This window comes from Psammomys obesus, unplaced genomic scaffold, assembly GCF_907164565.1.
Source record: "Psammomys obesus unplaced genomic scaffold, mPsaObe1.curated_primary_1811, whole genome shotgun sequence".
NCBI lineage: Eukaryota > Metazoa > Chordata > Mammalia > Rodentia > Muridae > Psammomys > Psammomys obesus.
Window position 1 is genome coordinate 4,907,145 of NW_026590405.1, and position 12,783 is coordinate 4,919,927.

The following is a 12,783-nucleotide window of genomic DNA, read 5'->3' on the forward strand; positions in this document are numbered from 1 at the left end:
TGAGGAGATGGCTCAGCAGTTAAGAGCACTGGCTGCTCATCCAGAGGTCCTCAGTTCAATTCCCAGCAACCACATGGTGGCTCACAACCATCTATAATGAGATCTGGTGCCCTCTTTTGTTGTGCAGGTGTACATGCAGACAGAGCATTCATATACATAAAATAAATAAAATCTTTTTTTAAAAAAAGCACACTTGGGAGCAGTGGTTCGGCAGAGGAGCCCTTGGTTCAAGCCCCAGCACTATAAAAGAAACGTAAGTAACAAAGGCACACCCTGTTTAAAAGCTTGAAGGCAGCGTCTCTCAACCAAGAGTGACCCCGCTCTTTGTAGCATCTGGTGATGTCTGAAGGTCTGGGCGGGGTCTATTTGTTTGTTGTTACTGTAGAAATTATTGGCATCTACTGGGTAGAGCCAACACCACACAGGGCCCAGGCAGTCCCCCACAAAGAAAAACAATCTTGCCCACAGAAACAAAACCCTCCAAGAAACGCCTTCAAGAGAGGCCTGTCAGGGTGAGCAAGGGTGCTGGTTCACAGAGGGTTCTTTACGAACAGAAGCAGGGCAGCTCTGAGGAGATGGTCCCCATAGCTCCACCTGGCCTCAGTTCCTGTGGAAGCAGAATGGGTGCTTGGCTCCTGGAACTGCCAGGGCAGAACTTGTCAGCAAACAGTTTTTGGAAGAGCTGAGTATGGTGACATTGTCCCATAATCCTAGAACTGGGATGCAGGTAGATCAGGAGTTCCAGGCCAATCTCAGCTAATTACAGTTCAGGGCCATCTTGGGCTACATAAGATCCTGATTCAAAAAATAAACAAACAGGGGCTGGAGAGCTAGCTCAGCAATTAAGGACACTTGGGACTCCTGCTGAGGTTTGGTTCCCAGAACCCACAACATGGCTCATGACCACCTGTAACTCCAATTCCAGGGAAGTTCACACCCTGTTCTGACTGCTGTGGGCACTACACGAATACAGTGTGTACACACACCCCTATATAAAAGAAAATAAGTTGCACATAAAAGCCAAACAAATTTGTTGACAGCAGAGGAGCAGCTAAGAGAGCAGAAATGTATCCGTCACTTTTGCACTGGTCCCTCCGGTGCCGTGACGTGAGCAGCTGTGGCAGCGCCAGCAACTCTAAGGCGCAATACTGACCCGTTTCTCTAAAGCACACAGCCCTGCTAAGATGAGCACTATCCGGAGGCAGTCTTTCTCCTGCTTAGTTCCCTCGTTAGCTGTGGGGTGTGGGTGCACACTCTCCACGGATACACTCCACCCAGCGTCACCCCAAGGTTCTCATGCCTGACAGCACATCCGTTAGATTGTAATTCAAAACTACCAGGAGCCAGGCATAGTGGTGAATGACTTTAATCCCAGCATTTGGGTGGCAGAGACAGTAAGATCTCTATGGGTTTGAGGCCAGCTTGGTCTCCATATTGAGTTCCAGGACAGCTAGAACTACATAGAGACCTTGCCTCAAACAAACAAACAAACAAACAAACAAATAGCTATCAAGAAAAACTCAACACACTTAAGGGAAAATAACTGGTAAAACATTAAAATGATTTATGTGATTCAAAACAGTAATAATTTAAGACTGTAAGTGTTTAAAATTTATAACACTAAGCTTTTACTGTTGGTAAGCATGAGAGCAGAAAATAACACAGACGTGTTGGAAATAAACAACAGGGCTGTCAGCATCCCAAGTGTGGGTACTTCCTCAAAGGAAGTGAGAAGCCGCTCTGAGGAGATGCCTGCACGCCCAGGGTGACCGCAACATTCTTCACAATGACAGGGACTGGAGCACCCTAAAGCCCACTCATGGGCTAGTAGAGCTACACTAGTCAAGGAGAAGGTGGACAGAAACACAAAAACTACTTCATCTTTGAAAAGAAAATGCTTAGTAAACTAAGTCATGTAAAAAATACTCCACGGTACCACTTACATGACTAATGTGAACTAGTAAACACAGAACCAAACCGTGAAACGGGAATTGTAGGGGCTAGGAAAATCCAAGAAAGTAGTTTAACACTATAAAAATATTACAATCAAGAAAAATTTACCTTTTTTGCACACTATCATATGATCTAATGATCCTCTTTCTATGCCCCTGTGTGGCAAGACTTGAGTTGTTTTTGTTTTTTGTTTTAAGATTTATTTATTTATGCATACGGCTGTTTTGTCTGTATGTACATTTGCACACCAGAAGAAGGCAATCCCATGGGACTATGGTTATAGATGGTTGTGAGCCACCATGTGGGTGTGGGAACTGAACTCAGGAGCTCTGGCGGAGCAAGCTCTTAGCTGCTGATCCATCCCTCCAGCAAGACTTGAGCTTTTAAAGCATTTCTTCACTCTTGGCAGATCTACCCCTCCCTAACTAAGGAAAAACCGCCACATGGACACCTCAATTCTGTATTTTCCCCAAACTATTCTGAAAGATTTTAAACTTCTGGAAAATGGAAAGAACAGTGAACGTCTACACAGTGTTCACTTAGACCTGCCTGCTGTCAACACTGGCCACATCTGTGCTCTTTCTGACTTCCTTCCTCCCTCCCTTTCTCTCTTCCTTCCTGGTTTTTCAATACAGGGTTTCTTTGTGAAGCCCTGGTGTCTAGGAAGTAATTCTGCACACCAGGTGGCTTTGAACTTACAGAGATCCACTGCCCGTACTTCCCGGGTGCTGCGATTAAAGGTGTGTGCTACCATGCTTCGCTTTGTTTCTATCAGATTCATTTGATGTTAACTGTGACACATTATTAGATTACCTCTAAATATTTCAGCATCACGTAAGACTTTCTCATGTGACAACGGATATGCTTTTACTAACATTCCCACTAAAATTACTAATTCTCTGACATTACCTAATACTCAGTATGTAATCAAATCTCTATTCTCTCTTTCGCGCACACACACACACATAAACACACACCATACCTTTTTACAGATCCAAGACCTTGGATAGCCTTGTCGGCTGGCTCTGACCTATCAACGCAGAACATTCCTAGTTTGACTTATTTTGCTTCTGACCTTGCAGAAGTCTGCACATCTTTGAACTTACCTCTCTCTTCTCCAAGCCTTGCTTTTTCCTGTCCCAACCATTAAAAAAAAAAAAAAAATTCTGTCCCTTCCGGAGTTGTGCGGCTCCAGCTCTCTGCCCCTCCCTTCAGAGCCAGATCCAGGAGGGGCTAGCCTCACTTACCGTCTTCTCAGGCCTCCACCCCTTCACTGACCTGCTGAATCATATCCCTGCGCTCCCACTCGACTAGGCCGGCGCTCACCAGTCACCAGGCTCTCCTGGTGCCAAGTCCGAAGGGCGTTTTCCAGTGGCTGCTTTATCTGACCTCTGAGAAGCACCTGGCCTTGCTGCCATTCTCCCCTCAGTCCTCTCAGTCTTGGCATAACTGTCTCATTCTCACACCAGAGATTAACAGGCACCAGCTGTCCTTGACCTTCCCATTCCCTCCATGACTTCAACCGCAGCTATTAACGAGCCTCCAATCTTTTTCAGCCCACAGTTCTTTACAGCGCTCAAGAGCCAGCCCCTTATTTGCCCAGCGGACTAACTCGAGTTTCTCACTGTGGAAGTGTCCAGAACTGCACCTGTCTTTCCCTGTGAGCGCCCTCTTCCATCCACTTACTTTTCAGATGTTGGCTTTCTTATGTGTACGTGTTCTGACATGGAAGTCGGCTCTGCTCTCCTACAGATGGGCCCCAGGGACGGAGCTCAGGTCAGCAGACTTGCTGGTGGGTGCTTTCGCCTGCTGAGCTGTCTCTCAGGCCCTCTCTTTCTTTTTTTAAATGAAGACCCTAGTCCTCTGAACTTCAATTAAAACTTTCCTTTCTGCCTCCTTCAACCACTGAAATCCCCACTGAATCCTTCTGATGCAGGTGAGCTATCCAAAGCCCCATCACTTGGCAGCAGATGCAGGAAGAGCTCTGCAAGTCTGCGCCCAGCATCATGTACACAGTGAGCTCCAGGCCAACCAGGGTTATAAGACAGATACTTTATTCTAAAAAAAAAGTGAGTAATTAATTTTTTTCTACTGGCTCATCACAGAGCTAGAGTCCGTCTCTGTACTTCCAGCCTAACCTTCCTATTCACAGGCTATTGTTCTGAAGCACAGCAGGTCGGGTTTAGGCACCAGTCAAGATGCCTGATGCTCTACCGGGCACAGTCTAACAACACAGGAACTAGAGCTGGAAGGAGCTGGACTACCTAGCTTTCTCTATTTAGCGATACCTGCTTAAACCTTAGAACTTTTCATTTATAAAATAGGGATAATATTCCAGCACTCAGAAATTAGTCAGGAATTCAGCGATATAGCAAGTTTGAGGTTAGCCTGGACTACATTAAAACCTGTCTCAAAAAAAGGGGGGGTAATTATAACTACTCCAGTTGAGGATTATACAATGTATATGTAAAATTTGTTCCAATACCCAAGTAAATCAAGTACTTAATAGTAATTGTTAAGCCGGTTATGTTGGCACACGCCTGTAACCCCAGAAGAGGCAGGTGGATCTCTGTGAGTTCGAGACCAGCCTGGTCTACCAAGCGAGTCCAGACAGCCAGGGCTATACAGAGAAACCCTGTCTCAAACACCCCCACCCCCCAAAAAAAATTGTTACAAAAAGAAGTCTAAGCTACTTGCTGTAGCCTGCTACGACCCGGTCACCACCTTCTCGATGCATCTCATTTTCCCATTAACCTTCCCTGGTCTTCTCCACCACCATGCTATCTCATGGCTATCTGCCTTTGTGCACATCATTTCCTCTTTCTAAACAGCCTATTTTCCAGTGATTCGTCAAATACATTAACTCTAAGCCCTCAACCCGGACTTTGTCCTCTGAACCTTGCACAACTCTACTACTTTGTACTTCCTCTTCCCTCTCCCACAATACACTGCAAGTTCTTCAAAGCACATAAATGGAGAAAAATGTAGGTCGCAGAGATGGCTCAGTGATTAAGAGCACTTACTGATAGTTCAGAGGGCCTGGGTTTGGTCCTCAGTACCCACATGACAACTCACAACTGCCTATGACGCCACCTCCAACCCATCCCAGGGGACCTGGCGCCCTCTTCTGGCCTCTCGCACGTATGTGCTGCACACACTCAGAGTCACAAACATTCATAGGAATTAAGAATTAATACTAATAACCTGGGCTAGAGAGATGGCTCAGCAGTTAAGAGCACTGCCTGATCTTCCAGAGGACCCGGGTTCAATTCCCAGCACCCATAGGGCAGCTCACAACTGTTATAACTCCAGTTCCAAGGGACCTGGCACCCTCACACAGATACACATTCAGGTAAAATGAATGCACATAATAATAACTTTAAAAGTTTTTTTTTTTTTTTAATAGAGAAAATAACAACACACTCAAAAAAAAAAAAAAAAAAACCCCAAAAACCTAAGAATCTGGTGAAGGGACAAGTCACAGAAAGGATCCACTGAGCACTGTGTATCTCGTGGTTTGTTCATTGCACTCCCTTGTGGAGTGTGTCCATCTGCTGAGGGTTAGTGAGTGGCAGGCTTGGAAGCCAGCACCGTCACCTTTTTTGTGTGTTAGAGCGCAGATCGGGAGGACAGGGGCTCAAGCGGGGTCACAAAAACTGTTTCAAGGCAAAAAAAAAAAAAAAAAAAAAAAGCAGTTTCCAAGCAGACAAAAGGATAATGGAGAAAATGCAGCCTTCAGAGATGGCTCAGTAATTAAGCGTGATAACTGCTATTTCAGAGGACCTGGGCGTGGTTCTTTGTGGTAAACAAGTTGGGGCATGTGAACATTCAGCCCAAACCGCAGGACAGCTAAGTGAACTCTTCTACACAAACACACGCCTGTGCTATACATACAGATGTATGCTTGGAGGGCTTAGGTGGGTTGTTTTGTTTTGAGATATAGTTTCATGTAGTCTAGGCTGGCCTTGAACTCCTGATCCTGCATATCTTCCAAACACTGGGAAGGCATCCATCACCATGCCTTCCTAAGTATTTAATCTGTTTTGTTTCCTTTCAGGACCGGGAACTGGACACCGGGCCTTGCACATGCTAGCCCAGCACTTTACCACTGAGCCCCGTCCACATTTCCAGCGTGTTCTTAAGAGAGAAACTGAAACAACTCAACTTCAAACTAACCAAGCGAGAGAGAGCAAGAAAGGCTGTAAAAAGGTCCATGCTGGGAACTACCAAATGAACAGCGAGAAGGATCAGAATACTAGCTGTGCAGGAGTAGCCTCTACTAGCAGGTCCGTGATGACTAAGAGAACATCCAACACCAAGGTCATGCGGGCTTTTAGGTCATGACAAACTGTGAGGTTGCAATCAGGCTGTGTAGCTTGTTATGGGTTCCTACACACTGTGTGAAACAGCAGTTTTCAGCTGTGCCTTGCGCTAGGTGACTCCATTTTATAAGCAGCATTTGGATCTATTTTAAGTGAAAAGGCAGAGGCAGGCACATGTGCACCCGTCACACAGCACGGCCCAACAAATCACTTACTTCTAAAAGTAAAAAGCAAACTTTAACTTATCAAAATGAATTAGGACCCTATGAGCACGTGAGTGTACTGAACTCCTATCAGGACAACCATCACCAGATACGCTAGACAAAAACAACTTATGAGATTCACTAGGGTGAGGCAAAGATCTAATACCCTCACTTGGACCCCAGGAAAAGAAAGACTTCTAAAATTGTAACAGCAACAGCCCCCTGTGACCTGTCATTTGTCCACGAATGTGTTCATGAAAGGCTGACAGCAGGGAACTCCTACCTGTCCCTGCAGCTCAAGCCTGGCCAGATCCCCTCCCGACACTGTTGATGTGGCCACCTGTTTGCCCTTCTGGATTTTCCACTTCCTTCCGGAAGCTCCCCTCAACTCGGAGGCCTAGCTCTGACATCCCTGCGCTCTGCGGCTTTCACGCCTTATCTGAACACTCGTCTTTCTCTTCACATCTGAGCCATTCTCATGTAGGGCTTCTCTGAACGCTGCTGTGGCCTCTTTGGCCCTTGTGTAAAGTCAATAGCCCATATAGACCCATAATTACTGTGGGATGTGTACTGTCACGTGAGACTTAATATCATCAATGAGCGTTGGAAGGATATAATCTATTTTTGGTAATGGCCAGTTGTCAAGGGAAATCTTGAATCCTTAGCAAAACTGCAGCCAATGATAAAGTCTGACATTAGGAAAAGACAAACGTGTCCCTTTATGCTTCTGTCACGGCATACTCACGACATGTGGCCTGCAAGGTTAAGTCTTAAACTGCGATGAAACACCAGCACGTGATTTTCTTGGACTGACAGGCGATTGCAAACAGTTCTTTTACTCAGGTCAGTACACCAAGACACGTTCCTCTCTGAAATCTGAGACGCCACGTTTATCACGTTCAGTCCACGTTAAAAATAAATAAATAAAAAGATTTCCTCCTTAACAGTTAGGTAAAGATATCTAAGAAGGCGTCAGGGATGGACTCTCGTGATGCTAAGGCATCCGTGACAAGGTGACGAGCGGGGTCGGGGCTTTCGGACACGGCCGCGACGCCTGCGAACCGAGTTCAAGCAGAGGCGGACCTCGTTTCCCTCTCCTCCGCGGAGCCTCCGAAAGATGTCAGAAGGGAGGATCCCCCGAGGGAGCGGCCGGGGGAGGTCGTCGGTCAGCAGAGCGGCCGGAGGCTCTCGCAGAGGGGCGGGGGCGGAGGGGCAAGGTGGGGACGGCGGCAGCGGCGAGCCAGGGCTGCGCGAGGCTGTGGCGGCCGCGGCCGGCAGCCGGCCTCCCCCCTCCCGGCCTCGGGCCCCAGTCACTCACATGCGGGCCCGCGCCCTCTCGGGCTCCTCCCGCCTTGGGGACACAAGCCGCCGGGCGAGGAGGACGGGCTAACAACTTCCCACTTCCGGCGCCCCGACCCGGAAGCGATTCTCAGGCCGAAGGCCGGGCCCGAACACAAAGGAAAAGCTCTTGGCGCCCCACGCTCCGAAACAGATCGGGCGAGGGCGCAGGGCTGGGGCAACTCTCGCGGTATCGGGAAAGCTGGTGCCCTGGCGCCCCCTGGCGCCTGCATCGCACTACTGCGCCTTCTCAGTCCTTGAGGTCTCGCTCTCCTTTTTTTTGGGGGGGGGGGGGTCCAGATTCAAATCACTCACCTTTAAACTCGGCTTGCTCGTTTGTATCTACTGCCCGCTAATTCTGTGGTAGGCACTGCTAAGCTCTGAACTCTCACGAAACTGCTTCAGCAATTCTACTGTAACTTAAGCATTCTCACAACATTTAACCTTGTACCAGCCAAACGGGTTTATGGAGCTAGCTAGCTAACTTGGAGATTTCTCTCACAGAGAAGGAGCGGCAGTCAGCGTCTGATGTCACCTTCCTCAGTGCGAACTGCCTGTAACGTTAGAACTTTAAAAACACATGCATTTGTATTTACTCTTTTTAATTATGTTCATGCGTTTCTCCACGCGGGCGTGCGCGTGTTTCCTCAGGCCAGAGGCACCCGGCTGCCATGGAACTGGGCTTACACACAGTTGCGAGCAGGTTCTGGGAACTGAATGCCAATCCTTCGGAAGAGCAGCTTCCAAGGGCTCTCAACAGCCGAGCCATCTCTCAGGCCCCGTCCTTTAACTGATTTCTGCATGGGACCTGCAAATAAAGCACTGGGCCTCAGGCCTGATGCCACACGATCAAAGGCACTGTGACTGTGAGGCGGAGTCAGGCAAGCCATCAGGCAACCCTGTGCTCTCCCCGGGACAGACACAATTAAATGTCTCTCAACCCCAGTTATTACCTGCCGCCTTAGCTGACACTGTTAGAGCCGGCTTTTTCTTTTCACTCCTCGAATTACAGTGCCAGCTGAGCCCAGTGGCTCAGGCCTGTAATCCCAGCGCCTTGGGAGGCAGAGGCAGGTGGATCTCGGTGAGTTCGAGGCCAGCCTGGTCTACAGAGTGAGTCCAGGCCAGCCAAAGCTACAAAGAGAAACCCGGTCTCAAAAACCCAATAAATAAATAAATAGACAGACCATAGATACATAGATAGATAACAGTTACATAAGCTGAAGAGATGGCTCAGCAGTGAGGAACACTGACTGCTCTTGCAGACGACCGGGGTTCAGTTCCCAGCACTCACATACCGGCTTAAAACTGTCTGTAACTCCAGTTCCAGGGGCTCGGATGTCCTCCTCTGACCTCCCTGAGCACCGGGCACACATGTGGAACACATACATGCACGTGGAACACATACATATGAAAATAAATCTGAAAAAAAAAATGAATTCCAGTTCCACTGTGAACTAAAAACAATCTGGATTAATTTAAGATTTTTAACTTACGTTAGCACTTAATTCTAAGCCAGTTTGGTACCAAGGAAACTAGATAAAACCACAAGCACGTGTAGACTCGTGTGTAGACATGTGCAGAGCACTAGAGCGATCCTTGCTCTTAAATGTGCCCTTCTGAAAAGGCGTGCACTTTCCTAGAATCCTGGTAGGGAGCTTCCCGTGGAGCCAAGGCCTTGGCGCCTAAGCTGGCTGATGATAAGGCTTAAGGTTCAGATGCTCATCCACACAGAACACGAGGCTAGTCATGCAGACGCAGGCAGTAGCTTTTTCTGGCCCCACAGCTCAGTAGCAGAGGAGGAAATGCCTTCCAGATGATTTCCTCTCGTCTCTTTAGGCCGTCACTCTTTTAAGCTCAGCTACCTTCCCATGCTAGCATGTGTGTCTAGAACAAAAACAACCAAAAGCAGAGGGGTTGGGCAAAAGAAAGAGATAAAAATAGATGCTTGGATTGGGCCTCATCTGCCTGTCCTAGTGTAGGCTGTGGAGCCCTTCCTAGAGCAGGCTCAGCAGGCCGTCCAGTGCCATTAACTCATCCATTGATGGTCACAAAAGCTCAGGCTGTTATCCTGGTTTGTAAGCATCCCTGGAGACGGCACACCTGTAATCCCAGAGCTTGGGGAGGCAGAGGCTTGTGGATCAATTTGAGTTGTGAGTTCGAGGCCAGCCTGGTCTACAAAGGGAGGACAGCCAAGGCTTACACAGAGAAAACACGCCTCAAAACAAAACAAAACTTAGGGCCAAGAGAGAGTGCAGAAGTGACCACTCTTAATGTCTTTTGGATCCAAATTCGGCTGCTTTGGGGAGTAGTAGCTCCCTTGGTGTTTACTAGAGCAAGGCAGGTTCTTTCCATTGTACCTCTGGCTGCTCTCTTGGAGACAAGATGGTGGAAATTTTAGGAAATCTAGGGGGGTCACCCTTAATGAAGATGTCCTCAAAGAAAGGCCATATACTGTTCTCTCTGAGCTAGGAACAGGATATGGATGAGTCTAGGGGATTTCTACCTTTTTGGCACCCAGTAAACATTAACTGATTTGCCCAGAAGAACAAAAGCAAAGAAACCAAGCGACCATGCATTGAACAGGGCAGATCAGCCAAGCAGTGGTCAGGGATACTCATCCATGCTGCTCTAGATGGACCCAGAAATGAGCCTCCAAGATGGCAGAGGTGAAAGCAACAGAGACCTGGATCTACAATGTCTCCTTGAACTGTCCAAGTTGGCCCGTTAATCTTTTAGGGACCGTGACGTAGGCAAGCTACAGGAGTCAAGAGTTGGATACCACAGAGACTGTTCAGGACTAACTAACTTAAAGCAGAGTCAGAGATTTTCGTAACGCTATTTTTAATGACTTAGGCCATGAGAATTGAGGGAGAAAGAAAGGCACTTGGAAACAGGCAGACTCAAGCCCAAGGGTGCTGCTATGTTCTTCCCAAGGGAGAGTAGCTGTGAGGAAGCCTGAAAAGTAAGCCATGCCCAAGGAGGAGGGAAAAGAAGGCAGTAAGGAAAGAGGGGCCAGACAAAGGAAGGGAGGAGGAAGGGACAAGAGTGTCTAATTATGAAGCAGCTTGTACACCTGGCCCCTAAAATCTCTGAGAAGGCCCCTGAAGGCCTGCTGAAGTGTGAGGAGTGGCTCAGCCACACCGACGGCTCACCCAGCCTCACAAACACAGGGGAGGCTTTGGGGTAGGCTCACACAGTGCACCGTGTAGGCTGGGGGTCAGAAAGGGCTGCGTGCGATGCTGAGCCGGGAGCCTGACTCGACACTGGATTTTTAAGCTGACACTGGCTTGACTTAATATAACACAGTTGTAGAACACACTGAACACACCACACTTTAAAAATGTGTCAGGACACTTTCAAAAACTTAAAAAAAAAAAAAAAATGATACAAAGCACCTATGATTTCAGGCTGCGGAAGCTGGCTGCTTTGATGGTTTAGTGTCAACTCCTAGCATGCTGGGCAAGTGCTCTGACCTTCAGCATGGTGTATGGTGTGTGTGCATCTTAGGGGTGTCACTTCTTCCGCAGTGAAGGTCCCAGGTTGAGCTCAGGTTGGTCAGGCTTGGCAGCAGGCACCCTTACCCTCTGAGCCATCTCCCCGCCCACGAGACTGTTTTTGATCATTTTCCTTCATCATGAAAAACATCATTCTTAGGGGTGGAGAGATAGCTTGGGTGTTAAAAGCACTCACTCCTTTTGTGGAGGAACCACATTCTGTTTCTAACACCAGGTGCCGGCTCAAAACTGCATGTAACTCCAGTTCTGGGGAATCTGACATGCTCTTCAGGTCTGTAGGCTCCTGTGCCCGAGCTGCACATTCAAACCCAGACACAGACACACACACTGTAATATTAAAAAGCCACTTTTGTTTCTCTAGCCTTTGATGGGAGAGCTCCCCCAAAAGCTCTTACCCCATCTTTGTTGGGCTTGTAAGTCCTGAGCATGCTAAAAGTTCAGATTTCCTATCTGTAGTATCTCTTGCACAATTTTCTGGGGAAACAAAGATTGTTAGGGTTTACATTTGCTTTGTTTTTGCCTTGCTGAGCAGGAAGTGGGTGGCTGGGAGGGAGAATTCATCTTAGAATTGAAGAAGCAATGTAAATATTTACCTACTTCTTTGTTCTTAATTATGGGATGTTTAACATACAACGAACATTTCCCTCCTGGCCCACTGATCTCGGAGGCAGCTGTTGAGGCTAGACTGGAAGGCCAACCAGCTCCATGGATCCATGGGTTTCTGCTTCCCTGGTGCTGGGGCCACAGATGCATGCCCGCCTGGCATTTTGTATGGGTATTCACTCTGTAGACCAGACTGGCCTCGAACTCTGAGATCTGCCTGCCTCTGCCTCCTGAACGCTGGGATTAAAGGCGTGGACTACCACTTCCTGGAGCAGTCATTTTAAGCCTTGTCATTCTCTTCCTGCCCTTCTTTCCCTCTTTCCACACCGTCCTTGCTTTTGGAGTCTTGGAGGATCAGGTTTGCCACGCGGCACTTACCTGCTGGGTCTCAGTTTCAGTTTTCACATCTGAAAAACAGGACTGCTATCATCTACAGGATTGCTTTATGGAATACATGAAATAAGAAAGTGCGCTGGGCGTGGTGGTGCACGCCTTAAATCCCAGCACTCGGGAGGCAGAGCGGGAGGATCTGTGTGAGTTCGAGACCAGCCTGGTCTACACGGTGTCCTGTCTATCAGGACGGCCAGGGATATACAATAAGCAGCGTGGCTCGTTTCTGAACCATCCAGGTCAGGGAACTAAGAAATTCTTCGCTGATTGGACACCCCTCCAATCAGAGCGAAGAAGGTTGTTCCCGCCTCCCGTGCCTAAACAGACCAATCACCGTTCCGGAGCATCGCGCGAAACGCCGCCGAAGGCTCTTGCATTCGTCTGGGGGTCTGCACCGGGTATTTCGTGCTGCAACCCCCTTCCCGCCCTCGCAAGAAGGGTCCTTCATCTTCCTTGTCC

At 48.1% G+C, this 12,783-nt stretch overlaps 1 protein-coding gene and 1 long non-coding RNA gene across 6 annotated transcripts in view; both read right to left on the reverse strand.

Moving 5' to 3' along the window:
• CUNH6orf89 (chromosome unknown C6orf89 homolog) overlaps window positions 1-7,903 on the reverse strand; it is a 31,558-nt gene extending 23,655 nt beyond the window's left edge. Inside the window, exon 1 of one of the 4 annotated variants that reach the window (XM_055607272.1) lies at window positions 7,797-7,903. In XM_055607272.1, the coding sequence (XP_055463247.1) occupies window positions 7,797-7,798 (2 nt within the window). In that variant the 5' untranslated portion in view covers window positions 7,799-7,903. Of the gene's footprint in view, window positions 1-3,059; window positions 3,113-3,200; window positions 3,281-7,223; window positions 7,745-7,796 lie in introns of those variants that run through there. The other 3 variants (XM_055607271.1, XM_055607273.1, XM_055607270.1) reach the window with 3 other exon arrangements.
• Window positions 7,904-8,419: 516 nt separating this feature from the next.
• LOC129676738 (uncharacterized) lies at window positions 8,420-12,708 on the reverse strand. 2 transcript variants are annotated; one of them, XR_008720111.1, is made up of 5 exons: window positions 11,727-12,191; window positions 11,507-11,625; window positions 9,112-9,700; window positions 8,770-8,947; window positions 8,420-8,624 (listed from the first exon to the last, which is right to left on the reverse strand). It is a non-coding gene; the product is annotated as an uncharacterized LOC129676738 (long non-coding RNA). The 2 variants fall into 2 exon arrangements; XR_008720112.1 differs by lacking the exons at window positions 11,507-11,625; window positions 11,727-12,191 and adding an exon at window positions 12,313-12,708.
• Window positions 12,709-12,783: the final 75 nt, after the last annotated feature.